Source organism: Dipteris shenzhenensis, chromosome 17 (genome assembly GCF_047967505.1).
Source record: "Dipteris shenzhenensis isolate YYH24624 ecotype China chromosome 17, Dip_SZ_1.0, whole genome shotgun sequence".
Taxonomy (NCBI): Eukaryota; Viridiplantae; Streptophyta; class Polypodiopsida; order Gleicheniales; family Dipteridaceae; genus Dipteris; species Dipteris shenzhenensis.
Window position 1 is genome coordinate 40708073 of NC_141612.1, and position 17027 is coordinate 40725099.

At 40.9% G+C, this 17027-nt stretch overlaps 1 protein-coding gene across 1 annotated transcript in view; it reads left to right on the forward strand.

The window, feature by feature from the left end:
• LOC147892115 (uncharacterized) overlaps nt 1-9125 on the forward strand; it is a 29581-nt gene extending 20456 nt beyond the window's left edge. The window contains exons 2-7 of the mRNA XM_087388840.1: nt 4636-4746; nt 4835-4972; nt 5063-5110; nt 5264-5344; nt 8537-8696; nt 8787-9125. Of these exons, the coding sequence (XP_087244966.1) occupies nt 4636-4746; nt 4835-4972; nt 5063-5110; nt 5264-5344; nt 8537-8696; nt 8787-8908 (660 nt within the window). The 3' untranslated portion in view covers nt 8909-9125. The remainder of the gene's footprint in view (nt 1-4635; nt 4747-4834; nt 4973-5062; nt 5111-5263; nt 5345-8536; nt 8697-8786) is intronic.
• Nucleotides 9126-17027: the final 7902 nt, after the last annotated feature.

Here is a 17027-nt window from a genome sequence, read left to right on the forward strand (position 1 = left end):
AGAGGCAGATTGGGGACGGGTATAGTGACTCCAGGTTCTCTTGCTATCACAAATGATCGGCATCAAGCCATCGATCCCACATGAGATTGTTTTGGCTGAGTTCGGTGCATCTCCATTGTCGCTTGATGCGGAATTTCAGGTCATCACACACCTTTATCGAGTCAGGGACTATGGCTCTTGCACCTGAAGATGACATAGACTATTCCTATCTTAATCCAGTGATCGGAGATGTCGGTATGCACATACATGCAGGTGGTTTGAGACTTTGGGGCTCCACATGGATAGATTACCCCCTTGCCAGTACAACATTCATGCTCCTTCAGTCCCGCTCACGTATCACAAGGTTAACCAGATCATTCAAGAGAATCTCCTACAACTACACACATTCAGGGCCTGGTTGGCACGCAGCGAGCTTCCAATGAAAGCTCAGCTTCTACAGGGGCCACTGTTTATGGATTTCAGAGGAGGGCTCTATTGATCCACCAAGATATACCGAGGTCCACCTCCCACATTGAGAGTGGACGGGCTGAGGGTATGCCCTGGGAGAGCTGCACCTGCATCCTGTGTGGTTGCCATGAGATTGAGTCGGAGCAACATTTCACTTTCAGGTGCCATGTATACTATGAGATTCGTGGTCAGTAGCATTGTTTATTAAGAGTTCGGTGGACCCCTCTTCAGCTTCATCTCTTACCCAGGTCAGAAATGCCTTGCTGCCTTCATCTGTGAGATTGTCAGACACAGAGATCACTTGCTCAGGATACAGAGGCAGGGTAAGGGCACACCGTTAGACTCTACCCAAAGCATGATCACATAGTTTTTCCAGTCAGATAGTACGGACCAGCAAATCATGGGTAGTTGGCGAGGCTGAGATCCAGAGCTAGTGACACGACTGACTTGACAATAGGTTGACGCACGGACTATGCTTAGGGATCTTCCCTCCATGTTCACTAGATCGAGGGCATGACCGAGCCCACTTCTAGTTCTCTATCATAGGTTTCTTGTCATCACAGCCTCATTCATCGCCGGGCCCGCCTCCATCCTGGCCACAGGTCCAGATTTCTCTCATATATTAGAGCTGATATAATTTGATTATGTTGTATCCATTGTGGGTGATGACGCCCGATGAAAGGCTCTACCCTTTCAGCTCATTGTATCAGGCTTCTTTTAGTCTCATAGACCCTTTGGTTTTTCGAAAACTTTTAATAAGCTCTCTCCCCCCCCGCCCCAATTTTTTTTTCTGATTTTCTGCTTTGTTTCTTCCTTTTTGCTATCGAAGTTTTGTTGTTTGGGTTGGGATTTGAAAGCGTAGAAAGCATCGGGTTTACCCAAGAGATTATGGAATCTTTCGAAACCAGATGGCAGCTTATGCTTGGTACTGATGAGAACGAAAGTGTAGCTTTACTTACTGATTTTGCTTACAAACACCCTTCTTTCCTTTGTTTTATAAAAAAATTAATTTGTAAGGTTGGATATATTCTAGTCTTATGAGGGTATATATTTGATTGGGGAGGATTTAATACTAGGTCAGGTCATATAGCTTTTGCTTGGTGATTGTGCCTATGGGAAAGCTCCCCTGTAGACTTTTGTTGGGAACTTGGGGGGTGACTTTGTCTTTGGCAACACTTTGCTAGGGAGGATGTTCCATCTATTGGGCATGAAATTGCTAGGCATCAAGGTGATGGTGAGCATCCTTTGGGCATATTACAAGGATAGACCATTTGTCTAGGCTGCGAGTTCAGAAATAGGCATGCAAAGTTGATGTTGTGCAAAAATCACCTTATTGGTATGTCTGGTTGCAAATGGTCAGGAAGCACACAAGACTGACTTTGTTTCGTGCATGTGTGCCACGAGTTCTCTTTCATAGAGAGCACATGGGGGTTGATCGTGTGCCTTGATTTTCTTAAGACTAGTCTATTTCTACGTTTGAGTTGAATAATCACCTTGAGGACCAATCTGAAGTGCCATCCTTGCGGGCTCCAAACATGGCCTTTTTTAAAATTATGGATGATCTATGAAGAGCAACAAAGTAGGGGAGCATGCAGCCTTTCTCAACTGCAAGATGTTTCCCAGCTTTAAAACATGATCTTTGTGCATTGGGCTTTCAATTTATTCCCCCGTCTGATGGATTCTGACCAGGTCTTACATTATTTTCTTAATGTATCTGAAGTTCCATGTTCGAGGCATTTGAGTTCTAGTATGCAAACGTAACTTTTGTGACCGAGTTTGTATTCAAGGGAAGTCCTAAGGGGCTTCTTGTCAACCTTCTTGCTGAAATATCTATCTCACTCATGTTTGGTCTCATATTTAGCAAATCAATATAGACATAGAAGTTACTTTCTCCTTGTCTTTTTTTCTTTCCTGGTGCCACAAAATGCTTTCTATCTTTAAAACATGCTCTTTGTGCATTGGGATTTCAATTTATTCCCCCATCTGATGGACTCTGACCATGTCTTATATTATTTTCTTAATGTATCTGAAGCTCCATGTTCAAGCTTTTGAGTTCCAGTATGCAAACATAACTTTTGTGACTGAATTTGTATTCTCTTAAGCTATTTGAAGGTCCATGTTCAAGGGTTTTGAGTTCCAGTATGCAACCATAACTTTTGTGACCGAGTTTGTATTCAAGTGGAGTCCTAAGGGGTTGCTTGTCAACCTTCTCGCTCAAATGTCTATCTCACTCAAGTCTGGTCTCATATTTAGCAAAGCGATATAGACGTAGAAGTTAATTTTCTCCTTGTTTTTTTTCTTTCCTTATGCCTCAAGATGAGGGATGTATGCATAAACTTCACTTGGTCCATTTTGTCATGCTAGGCTCACAAGTCTTTTCCTTCCAGTAGTACAAATTGTGACATGCAACAACTAACTTACTTTTTTTTTTTTGGCAAAGAAAGGAACCTTCTATTAATGCTTGAAAAACTTCATACAAAACAGCAGCCTCGAAGGTGCTGAGTATGGAAAAAACGATAAAGGCTGAAAGAAGAAAATACCAGCCTGTTCCAGAGAAACCCAGCTCACTGCCTAGGGAATCTCTGGTACAGGGGCTAAGAGCCAAGTGAGGGGACTGTACAACCTGCGAATCCCTCGCGGAGTGAATATGTAGAAAACTCCTATAGGCCAAGCCTTGCAAAAATGTCCGCACCTTGCTACAGTTGCCTAGAGCCCGGGGTCCCACACTCCCAGGTGGAGCGCAGGGTGTAGATGATATCCTGCCATATGGCGACCAAGGTAGCCGAGGGTGGAACCGGGTGCTCACCCATCACCAGACTACAGTGAGCAACCCAAATATTCCACGTCATGATACTGGCTACTACCTCCCACACGCTATCCTTAGGGGGGTAATGAGGATCGCGGCTATCAAGAGGGATTGCCTCATGGAGCTCCATCCTCTGAATGCTTTGACCCCTGTATCAGGTAAGCTGGAGAGCCTCATCAATTTGGAACGCGTGACCTCCCTCAATCAACCAGGCCACCATCCCCCAGGTGTAGTCCCTCTGAAGGCATTGCATGTGTGTCATAATCCTAAGGGCTCCCATCCAGATTCTCTTTGCGCTATGACAACTCCAAAGACAGTGAGGGATCGTCTTCGAAACACCAGTAGACCAACACTGACACTGCGGTCCTATGGGCAAGCCTTCGTGGGTGGCCAGCTAGAAAAAGTGGGAGATCTTCCTCGCAAACTGGACCATAGGCATGTCCAATACGTGGAACGGACCTCTTGGGGCAGCCTCTGGGCCACCCAATGCCTCTCCCTCAAAGGGGTCCACGTTGAAGAGTCCATCTAAAGCCTCCTGCCAATCCGAGAGGTATAGGAAAAGAAGAACACCTCGTCCACCTACTCAGTGAGGTCGATCTGGGAAGGCCAAAACCACTCTCCTAGATCCCACTGGACCTCCCTCAGGGGCTTACCTTCCCCATCTAGGGGCATCCTGCTCTGGGATGCTGGGAGGATCAATGGGGCCTCTCATTCCTCAATCGGCCCACAACTTTGATCATCTGCCAATGAATACCATCCATACTACCGTTCATCTCTGGGTCTCTTTCAATGAGTGTTTGAAGTAGGCCTCGAGGCCCTACACGGAAGAAACCAGGCTGCTTGCTGCCTCACTGAATCATCATCAAGGGACCCCATTCTGAGAAAACTGACCCAACCAATTGCTGTCCATCCACATGCGGAGTCCCTCCCCCAAGACTCCAAGATGGCTAGGCCAATCTCCCTCATCCGCTGCCCTGCCCCTCGCATATGCGCTATGGCTCCAAGCCTCGCCTCTGCCTCCATGGGTAATCTGCTCCATCTGCCAAAGGAATAGGCTGGGCCACTGTCCCAGTGTGCCCTTCCAATGTGAGTCCGCTGTCCGAGCATACGTCCATCCTGATCGTTGATCTCCGGGTGCCAAATGAGAGGCTGACGCTCGAAGTCTTCCTAAGAACTAACTCACTCAAGTTGACCTTAATTGCCTTAAAGATGCAAATGTAAGGCGGTAGTTATTGGGGCCGTGCATAACAATACTTATATTTCTTTGCATAATCTCAATCCCTACCACTTGAAATTCCTACTGAGATTTGTATATTTGAGATAGTTCAACATTTATGTCTATGTGTTTTGTTTGTGCTTTAAATGTATGTGGTTGAATGCAGGAAAAGGACGTTCTGGCTATTAAGCAATCCCTTTTGCCAGGATATGATAATAGCTTTTGGAATTGTAGCACAGCAAAGCTGGGTTACTCTGGGACAGCTGTTATATCACGGGTATAAATTTTTCTGAAAGGTATGCAATAGTATGGAGCCTTGAATCGACTTGATCTGACACAATGTTCTCTTTTGTTACTTGAAGCAGATTAAACCGCTGTCTGTAATTTACGGACTCGGGATACCAAATCATGACAGGGAAGGCAGGCTGATAACTATAGAGTTTGACACATTTTACCTGGTAGCTGGCTACGTTCCTAATTCAGGGCAGAAATTAGAGAGATTGGTGAGCCTTTTCTATGTATAATACAGGTCGGCCTCTTAGTTAGAATGCTGGCAGTTGGCTTGATGCATTGTTTGTCCCTTGTCATTTCAGGCATACAGGACACAGGAGTGGGACCTTTCGTTAAGTAACTTCTTGAAGGCATGTTTTACGATGCCAATTTAATAGTTTTGGTCAGTTCCAGAAATATAAGATCTAGGTGTCCAGATCCAGGCTCACTCTGACCTTTCCTTCACCTTTTTGTATTTGTCTGTTTGTCACTTATGTTAAAGTTACAAGATTCTTCACTTGCAGGAGTTGGAAACAAGAAAACCAGTAGTTGTCACCGGGGATTTGAACTGTGCACATCAGGAAATGGATATATATAACCCAGATGTACGTTCTCTTGATCATGGCTTCTCTCTAGATTCATGCCTTGTCTATTGCCTTGTCCTTAAGCTCTGTTTGATAGTTATGTATGTATATTTAAAACACACACTATCCATACATACATACATACATACATGCATATGATTCCATTCAAAGATAAAACTTATCTTAGAAACTCTCATTTTGTCATAAGACTCATCTACTGCAGTTCATTAAATGTAGATCACAAAAAATGTAATCTTTCAAATTTGTTTTCTATACATAGCCAATTATGGGAAAAATCTATCGCAAAGGTCTATATCAGTATCAATCTAGGTGGAATCAATACTATAAAGGTCTTCGATCTAGGTGGAAAAATCTATCACAAAGGTCTTCTCCTTAGCTATGAGGTCTTCGTAGGGATACTATAAAGTCCGAGTCTAATACTGTTCTTTTAGGAAATTCCCATTGCCATGTCGCTCGATCCATAACTCGATAAAAGATTATGCTCACTCGATCCATAACTTGATAAAAGATTATGTCTCTCAATCCATAAGTCAATAAAAGGTTATGCTCACTGAAATTTCCAAAAACAAGTTTCATGATGAAATTCTTCATAATGGTTTCATTTGTATCTAGAGACTCTGATATTCATATGATTAAACTCACTTAGTATCCGATTGAGTATCTTATCTTTTAGCTGACCTAAGGTAAGGAATACAGGTCTATTCTTAGGGTCAATGTTAAGCTCGTATTAATTTCAACTCAGCTAAATCTCAATTGCTTTAGTCTTAGCACAACTCTTTGCATAAAACATGTTCCAAGAATATATAAGATTTATGTTTTAGACTTTACCATAAATTCTTTTCATGGCTCTAGGGTACAGGAATTGATTTCCATGTGGTCAATATCTTTCAATTCCTATATTTAAAAGTAAACTTCATAGTAGTACATCATGGTAACCCTTGTGTTGTGGCCTTTTTAAAAACCTACTGTCAAGCCTTCATCGAGGGATCTTATGATTGCCAATATGCACCATAGTACAGAGATGAAGACACTTTGCTTTGATCTTGCTTTTGTAGGCTCTGTGCTAAGGTTGGTTCTGACAAGTTGTGAGCACTGGTGCTGACACCATGTACCCATCTACTATGTGGTGCTACTTTGTCCAATCGACTGCTCAGGCCTTTGGCTGCACCTGTGCATTGTTCATGTTTACCAATGGCTGTGCCTAATAGCACATGTTCTGTGCGTATGTGCAAGATCAAGCAACAAAAACGATAAAAATCTATGTTGGATGCGCTGATTAGAAAAGAGTAGGAATGAACTTTCAAAGGCAGAGACCTGGTCTTGTGTTTTGATGACTGCCTAGATTATCAGTTGGACAATAAACTCTTGCCAACATGGATTAGACCGTTTAAAGTGGTAAGGAATGTGGCAATGTCTTGGTCCTTGTTCAGGAGATTCAAGAACCAATTGGGAGGAAAACTTACAACAAGCAACACCTCAAACCCTTCATCTAGGCCTGGTAATGAAGTGCATCCCAAACTAGGGGGGGGATAAAAAAATACTGTAGTAATTAACATGTGTGCAAGGTGATGTGGTCAGAATATCGTACAATAAGAGGGAATAGGGCCCATGGTTGAAGCTTTCCTTTGTGCCAACCTCTCCATGCGGATGGCCCCATATGTGCATTGCATAGGTTGGTTGAGGGATAATATTATGGAATTGGGAAAGTAGAATGAGAATGAGGTAGCAAGTATCATTGTTCCAGCCCTTCACTTGTCATTTGTGCAGCCCTCCCCATAGGTTTCATTTGTGCATTTTGGCATCAGGATAGGGTTCATCCATATCAAATACCCAATCTTGACATTAGAAGTTGGGCTATGGATTTTGTGGAAATGGAGACGGAACTTGTTGCACACCATTGAAGGTGTTTAGCCATTATGCTCATACGAAAGATAGCCTCCCCCACCTTGTGCATGTGGGAGGCCTCTTTATTGATGTTGACATTGGCTGTAAAAGGAAGCTATGCGAACCCCCACCTTGTGCATGTGGGAGGCCTCTTTATTGATGTTGACATTGGCTATAAAAGGAAGCTATGCGAGCAGAGGACACTTACTCTCCCATTAACCTCTCTTGTATCATTTAAGGAGTAAATTGATGCCCCTTCACCTTGTGCACGTGGGATGCCTCTTTATTGATGTTGACATTGCTATAAAAGCAAGCTATGCGACTATAGAAGGGACACATCGTCTCTCACTAGTCCCTCTTGTATCAGTTGTTAATTGATGCTCCACCATGAGCTCTCCTCCTTTCCCTTTTACCGGTTGAAAGGATAGATGCTCTACTTTGGGGATCCTGATGCTTAGTTGTTTATTGTTTGACCAATATCTTCACTTCTGATGAGGAGAACCAATTTTCTCCTCATGAAGTAAGAAAGCCCAAAATGGCACTCCAAAGCTTGAAACAGGTTTGAACCTGCTCAGAGGGAGGCAAAACTCAGCACCAATCATCCTTAATTTGTAACAGCATATCAGGAATGAAATAGGTCCCAATTATCATCAGTACTGAAACAATTTTGTTTCCAGGAATTGTCGGTACAAACATTTTGAGAACTAAAACAGCATTTAAATCAGGAAGTACGACAATGTATAAATTGTGGCTTACCAATACTTTGATTAGTGTGCACTCTACTTGTTGTGATATGAATCACAAATACTGGCAGTTCAAATCTCTGAGAATGGAGGTGGCAGCCTTAAATGCCCTAAAAATTACTCAATGCCTAGGTAATCTTTGAGTGATTCCTGAGAGTTGGTGCTCACGATATTGTTGGGCTGTCCATTTGCTGAAGCCTGGCTGTAGAGACATACAGGTCCAGTTTTTCTTGGGAGGTAGATACCCATGACACCTAATGAGTTTCAGGCATGCTTATATAGTCGATAGTGTCTCAAGCTTTTCGAGCCAACATGATTTTTGTAATAATTCTAAATGGTTTCCGGTTAGACAATGGCAGATTATGTTATTACACAATAGCTGGGTTGCTGAATGGTAGGGGGTCAAATTCATATAAAATCCCATGTAATAGGTATATTCTCCAAGTAAAACAAAGAAAATTGGGACGAGTTGTCTATCCCTACTAGAAGAAAGCAGTAAACGAGATGCAACTTGAAAGTGGTAATAAATAACTGGAGTGAATATGACTGACAGAAATTTGTGCAGGGCAATCGAAGGAGTGCAGGATTCACAGATGAGGAAAGAGCCTCCTTTGATATGAACTTTTTGAAGAGAGGTATGGTTGACACCTTCAGAAGACAACATCCCTATGCAGTTGCTTATACATATTGGGGTTATCGAACTGCTGCCCGGTTAACCAACAGAGGTGAGCCATAATAGTCAGAGAGTGGTTCAATCATGCAGTAGTTGGATAGGAATTCACTCCTGGTCTCACACCTTTTGTCTTCATGGTCAGGATGGCGGTTAGACTATTTTTTGGCATCTGATGCCATTTCTGGACTTGCATATGATTCATATGTTGTTCCTGATGTGGGTGGAAGTGACCATTGTCCAGTTGGCCTTATTTTGAAAGTTTGATACATATAGATGGGGTAACATCATGACATCAAATATGAGTAAGTATGTTAACTAGTCCATGCGGCAAGGGTTTTGAATTCACCTTTCTGCATGAAGCATCAATATGTAGGTTGAAGGTTGTCATGAATTCTAGTGAGATGTCATGATGTTTTGGGTGAACAAGTTTCTAATTGCTAGATCGTTATATCTATCCAACTAATGTTGGTGAGTTTGTTTTACCTCCTCTAATGCTATTAATATTTTGTTTTGATGGGTTTCCTATGAGATGCATTCAAAGATGCAAAAAGCCATTGATATGCGAAGTGTTGGAAATATTTGAGTTAGTTTTGTTTCATTTCGTTAAGTTATGTTCATGAAAGCTTTGCATATACCACTATGGAAACCCCCCAAAGGAGAAAGGACAGTGTATTATTTGCTTGTTTTAACACATGTGGATAGTTTCTTGCACTTTGCTTTGAACTAGGGAGGTAGCGTAACTATGTGTAGAAGGTAGACCTATGTGACGACAAGTATCGGTAGATGCGTTGAAGTTGTTAAAAAATATGGTGGCGTAGGGTCATGCTGCCATTAGAGAGATTTATGGAGGGTGCAAAGGGCAACATAGTGTCGATCTCTTGCACATCATCCCCCCTCTTCCCCCGACCCTCTCTCTCTCTCTCTCTCTCTCTCCTCCCCTTATGCTCATCTCCTCCTATTGCTTGCTTACATGTAGATGCCATAGTTGGTAAAGTGGTTGATGGCATCTCTAATCAATGAGGGCTCCTAGGTAGCTAGTTCTTTATTTTTCTAGTTGCACCTTCGTGGCTGCATTTGACTGTTCAATTGCCTATCTTACGGTTTCTATCCTTTGCAATCTACCATTTGCATACTTGATCATCTTGCAATAGCTTGTTTCTGTTTTGTTTTTGGAGTTTGTCTTCTAGCAGCTTCAAACGCTTTTTGGTGCAGTTTCATGGTTGAATGAAAGAGGCAGCCTTTCATTCGAGATGTTAATGGCCTATCCCATCTCGGCACCGGACTCACTCATTGGCTAACAATGGCAATGAGGGGCTTTTGGCCCTCACTCCTTGCATTAATGCTTTATGTGAAGGTCTTCTTTGGGCTATTGCTATTAAGAGACGTGTAGTCTAGTTGTAGACTAGCATAGCCATAGAGGAGATTCTGGCCATATATAATGCGCTGTGCGACACCTCGATCGATACCCTCGCACTAACTCCAATTCTCGCTATGAGTTCCATCAGGAAAATGGATCGAGTTACTTGATAGTTCTATAAGAAAGGGTTCTCAAGGGGTGAAAAAACATTAGGCATTATGTCAAGGTGATAGTTTGAGACTCTTGGATTAGTGGAAGTGGCAAGAGGCATGACCAAAGAGGCATATGGTAAGGAATACTAGCTAGCTTGGATTTCAAGAAAGGTAAGGAGTATGGTACTTGAGTTAGGGAGGGATGTGAGGAGATTAGAGACGAGAGTATGGTGAGGAGATTAGGTAAGGAGTATGGTACTTGCGTCAGGGAGGGGTGTGAGGAGTATGGTAGGGAGGGATGTGAGGAGATTACAGAAGAGAGTGGTGAGGTTGGATTTGAAGTAGACCACATATTGTTCAGACATCCTTTTTCCAATTTTGGATGGCATTATCAACTTCAAGATTGGATTTGAATTGGAAGTAAATACCAAGGATGATGATGATGCTTGAGGCAACAAATGTAATAGTCCCAACTACTACCCAAAAGAGAAGGGCTTCCCATTAGGTAGTCATAGATCATTACTGCATCTTGTATGATTTGCAAGAGGCCTAAATGTACTGCGAGACAAAACATTTCTCTCATCCTCACCACTTTTTGCCATAGATCCAAGAGAGCATTTTCATCCACTGAACCATCCCAATATGAGGTAATGCATTTGATATTATGAGTTACAAGTGTCTCCAATTTTGAATCCAAGTTCTTCCTTCAAGATGATCATCTTGTTTTAAGACTAAAATAAGATCTTGGTACAATGCTATGGTGCTTTCAAGCAGTATATCTTATATTGGCTCCTCTAGATTTTCATTGCTTTGATTTAGTAAATGGAGTTCTAGTTTTGAACTTCTTGCCTTCTATCATTGCAGCTCTGCGCTATTCTCCCTATACTTACCAAATGTAGAGGCATAGGCAAGATTAAGACTCTTCAACTCTGGAGCTACATTGGCTTGTGCTAGCAATTGATCATCTAATCTTGGTAGTTGCATTAACACCTAGACTTGAGCATTTCTTTCTACATTGGCATTCACAAATTTCTCCTTTGAGGTTGTACATTCTTTCTTTAGTGGGATGAACTTGGTGTTTAGAGTCTTTGAGTCTTTTTTGCAACTCAATGCATGTTTCTTGTGTTGCATCTATTTCATCATTTTTTAAATTATAATTTCTTGTAATTGCATTATTTTTCTTTTAAGTTCATCACAAGAGCCTTGTAGTTGGTAGATTAAATCCTCCACCCATTCATTGTTATTCAAGCCATCTAAAAGCTATCGTTGTTTTTGTGATTTTTATGGTATCATGCCTACATTCTTCTAGAACCTTTTGTATAAGAATTTGTTGCTGTGTTTTCTATGTCATGCTTTCTTTGAGAGTTTGAATTTCTATCTGTTCTTCAATCTTTTTTGGAGCTATGGACTCATTTGCCTTTCCACTACATGTTGCTTTCTAATGCCATACTAACAAACAATTTTGACAATTGTTGAAAGTGTTGATCGTGATGGTGTATGATCCAAAATATGGGAGTGCCTTGCTTGTATTGGTTATACAACTAGGATACCATGCATCCATGTTGGATATTGTCCTTTATTTTGACCACCACTAGAGTTGTTGTGTAGATTTGTCAATGGAATAGTAGGGTCAATGACATTTTTGACTTGTGTAGCATGACTAGTTGCATTGGCTAGTCCACCAATCAGGTCCATGTGAAGTGCCACTTCCTCTTGCATTTGCTATTTGATGTCATTTTGTGGTGGCCCTTGTGGCCACAATTCTAAATTGAGTAGAATTTTCTATGGAGTTCCTCATTATCATGCTCAATAGTTTGTAGTTGTTGTTCTGCTTAACACCCTTGATTTCATTTTCATCTCCCATACATGAGATAATAACAAAGAAAATACATCCCACATAGAAAGGTTGGTGGAGAGGTATCCTATTTCTGTATCTCTGCCCTAATGATGATCACTAGTAGATGGGCAATGTAACTCTTGCCATTAAGGGTGCTTAATACATATTTTGTTAGTAGCATGGATATGTGCCTAGCCCAATTGTGCACTTTTGGCTTGATAAGGAGTGTAAGAGTTTTTATGGATATGAATTTTTTTCTCACTCCCTTGCTGTTAAAATTTTTTTCCTCACTCCCTTTCTTTTTAAAATTTCAGCCATACTTGGCAACTTCCGTGCGCACTAGGTCTAGGATCATTTCATAACGGATTCCCTGGCGTAGTGCCTTTATGCAAGATGGAGCCAATCTTGAATTTTTGAGAGTTTGACATCTAGATGTTTCATTAGATACTCTTCTTTTGGATCTAGGAATGCAAAAACATTTTGCACTTAGGTAAATATGTATTAGCTTTCGATTATGTGGTACTGTGCAATACTTATGTGCCTCTACTCTTTTCTTTGATATGACGTTATGAATTAAGTTATGTATTCCATCACATTAGATGTTGGTAAGAGGTATTGCAGCTTCTTGAGAAATTCTCCTAGTTCCTTGGACACTAAGAAAATGTGTGCATCTCCTGACATGTTGAACATGGAGACTCTCAGTCATTTGCAATGTCTTTCTTTTGTTGCTGTCTCTTCCCTACCTTGGATGTCAAAGCTACCTTGATTTGCATTTTGGTTGGTGGTTGGTGACTTTGCTTGCAACTCTTCTAGATCTTGATCCTCTATATCATGTGATAACACTAGGCCTCTTCTTTACAAATGTCCATCTTTGAGGTGACTCTTGATGGGGATGGATGTCGATGTTGACGAGGTGGCTCAATAACACATAGTCACTTTTGCTAGAGCACTAAAGCTCTCATTCGTGTCATGTTAAGATGTGAGCTTTATCCTAGCATTTGAATACATCAATTAGCTTCCTTTTTTATAGTTCCTTGTGCCAATTGTGCCATGTGCCAAGTGTCAATAGTGCATGTTTCTTTTGTGAGTACAGATGGATAAACTTCATCGAGATGTGACCTTTATCCTCATTTGAATACGTCAATTAGGTCCCTTTTGTATAGTGCCTTGTGCCCATTGTGCCAACAGTGCATTGTGCCAATAGTGCATGTCTCTTTTGTGAGTAGCAAATGAATTTTACTCCTCCTATGATGAGGGTGCCATGAGTGTGGGATGAATCAAGTTGGATCTATTGACATGTTGAACATGGAGACTCTAGGACACACAAATTGCAATGTCTTTCTTTTGGTTGTTGGATCTTCCCTATCTTAGGACGTCAGAGCTACCTTGCTTTGCATTGTAAATGGTGGTTGGTGAGTTTACTTGTAGCTCTTCTAGTGCTTGATCCTCTTGAGCATGTGATAACACTCCTTGGATTTTTGGATGGAGGTTGGTGAGTATACTTGTAGCTCTTCTAGCACTTCCTTGGCTTGCTTAATGCATTTTCTCATCATTATCTATGTCTAGTACCACCATTCTAGGCCTTTGCTTTACAGATGACCACCTTTGGGGTGACTCTTGATGAGTATGGATGTTGATGTTGACAATGTGGCCTACTAATATGTAGTCACTTTTGTTGGATTACTAAAGCTCTCATAATTTTCATGTCGAGATGTGGCTTTTATCCTAGCATTTGAATACATCAATTAGCTCCTTTTTTGACAATGCCTTGTGCCAATTGTGTAGTGTGCCAATATTGCATGTTTCTTTTATGAGTAGTAGACAGATTTTACTCTTTTTTGTGATGAGGTTCCATGAGTGTGGGTTGAATCAAGTTTCTCTTAGGGGTTCTATTCATGCAATTTTATTCACAATTCTCAAAACATATGAATGCTCTATGCATGACTAGTGCAGTAGGAATTTCTCCTACATGCGTATTTTGATAGGAAGTTCATAAGGCAGCCAGAACTCATAACTACGGTATCCCAAGTTCCCTTAGATATACCTATAGTGCCTTCGTACATTATGTAAATGTGTGCTTGTGATACAATATCTAACTAGTGAATATTTGGTCCCCCAAGTCTTCATTTTTATCGAGGATGGCTTGCGAGTTGTCGTGTACGACTTGCGAGTTGTTGTAATAGTACTAGAGTCTACGTTGCTAATTGAAGTAAATTGCACTCCATCCAAGATTTCTAATAATAGGGTTCCGATTGAGGTGATCTTCTTGACTTTATAAGGCCTTTTCCTTGCTATTTTAATTTGACCTTGAAAACTTTGGCATTGTAGAGCAAGACGAGGTTGCCTTCACCTTATCCTTGAGATCCTTGTCGAACCATGCCTTTTGTGGACTTTTCTCTGGCTGTCATCGCATGATAGTTTCTTAATTAGTTTTTTGTGTGCTTCTCAAGTTGGAAGTGTCATGCGTATTATTTATTACCAAGTCACTATTGTGCTACTACTTATAGATGAGGATGATGAATTTAAAGGCCTCCAAACCATTCACTACTTGGAATGGGGTGACCTTAGAAGTGGTTCTATAGGACCATGAGCCAAATTTTAGTTTTTCAGCCCAACTAGGCACTGGTTCAACTACCTTTGTGAGAATATCACATAGAACATTATTGGTAGACTCTACTTGTCCATTGCCTTAGGGATAGTAAGCAGTACATCTTTTATGTAGGACCATGAATCTTGAGAGAAGTTCTTGGATCACATCATTGATGAAATGCATGCCTTGAGCCAGAGACTATTTAAAGGGGCATCCATATCTTATGGTTACATTTTTACAAGGGACTTGGTAGTAATTTGGGCATCGTCTTTGCAAACTACTTTTTCCTTGGCCCATTTAGTGAAATAGTCCATGGTTATATTATGCATTGGGATTTTGTTCCTTTAGTGGCACGACATATGGGTCCCACAAAGTCAATCCCCATTTTCAAAGGGTTGTTGTGCCATTACTATTGCTAGGGGATTGAAGTCTTTGTCTTGGGATTTGGCATTTCTTTAGCATACATCACAAAGTTTGACAAATTCATAGGCATCTTGCCATAATGTGCACCACCAATAGCTAGCCAAAATAAAATTTCAGGGAGTGGATTCTCTAGTAGATTGTCCTCCTAGAATTCCTTCATGCACTTAGGGATGGTGAGTGGGATTCAATGTGGTGTGATGCATCTACACAAGATTTGATCTCTACCTACTTTGTAGAGTTGCCTTGCGATGAGTTGATATGGTGCAACTTTGATGATGAGAGTATTCTGGCATCCATTGGTCGCAACTGTAGAGGGATTCTTCCTGTCATTAAGTATTCGATGATGTTTGTACACCAATTTGGTACAGCCTTTATTGGAACAATGTGGCATCAAGCAAGTCATATTTGAATGTAGTGGATTCTTAGCTAGACTTCACATAGGACAACTGATCAAGAATGTAGTGTTGGGAACCTTTGCGAACCATTCTTTTAAAGTTGAATTCTTGAAGAGCAAGAGGAGCCATGAGTTATTCTTCTTGTCTTAAATGTATGATTTATAAGATAAGCAATGCTTGATGGTCAGCATAGAAGAAAAAAGCATTTGCCAATAAATAGTGTGAAATTTTCTTAACACTATAAACCATTGCTAGGGCTTTTCTTTTTATGGTAGTGTAGTTAAAATTTGCCTCATTGAGTTGTTGATTGGTGAAGTAAATCAAGTAGTCCTTGTGTTCACTAGGTTGGCAAAGAAGACTTCCCAATTGGATGCTTGAGACCATTAGTGTGGGCATGAAAATCAATATCCCGATTAGGATCTATTAGGGTCGATGTTATGGATAGGTACCACTTCAGAAGTTCAAAGGCTTGGTAACACTCTTCCATCCAAAAGAGTCCCACCAAAAACTTGTATAGATGGTAGGATATCATGGCATACTACAAGATAAATCTTTTATAGTAGCTAGCATGTCCCATAAAAATATGCACTCATTTAAATTTTATGAAGGGAAATTCCACGATTCCATGATTATTTTTATTTTTTCCATGCTATTGCAATCCCATGTTTAGAGACGATGTGTCCCGAAACAACTACATGGCTGACCATGAGTTGACATTTTGTTACATTTAGGGAGATGCCATACTCTTGACATATGATTAGAAGTACTTCAAGTCATTTTAGGTGGTCATGAGAGGTGGTCATGCTTGTTGGAATGGATGCACAAGTCATCCAAGGATACCTATAGGAGCTTATTGACCAGTGACTTGAAAGCATTGAAGATGAGTCTTTGGATTGTAGCAAGGGCATTGTATAGTCCAATTGGTATGAAGATCTATAGGAAAAGATTCCCCACTTTGTGGCAAATGTAGTTTTGGATTCATCTTTAGGAGCAATTTGCACTTGGTTGTGTCCACACCTGAATCCATCCAAGAAACTTTATATCTTTGATGTAGCCATCCTTATTTCTGTTAGGGATAGGGGCTAGTGATCCCTCATTGTGGTGGAATTCACATTCTTTAAGTTGACACATTTCTATAGTTTCTTGTTGTGTTTAGGAATAACAATGATGGGGTAAACCCAATTGATGTGCTCTATCTCGTAGATAAAATGTGCATCTAAGAATTTCTCCAATTCTTGATAGACCATGGTGCCATATTTTAGATTTGTTTTACATGTTCCACATACCTTAGGTTGAACACCTTCGCTAATAGGTATGGTGTGCACTACCAATTCTAGTGAGATTCATTTAATTTGCTTGTAAGACCTTGCTAGGTAGTCTCGATATTCTATTAAGAGTGCTTGGAGCTTGGTTTCTACTTCTTGGGTGAGTTATTTTTAATGAATACCAAATTTCTTCCTCTCCGTCAAGGTCAAGATTTGTTGCCCTAGTTTTGTCTGGTCCCTCATACGTTGGAGTCTCTTCAAACCTATCAGTTTCTTCTAATTCAGTCTCTTGCACTGGTCTTGGAATTGCTATGGGGACATTTCCACTTGTGTAGCTCTTGATGTAGTCTAGAACTTCATGAAT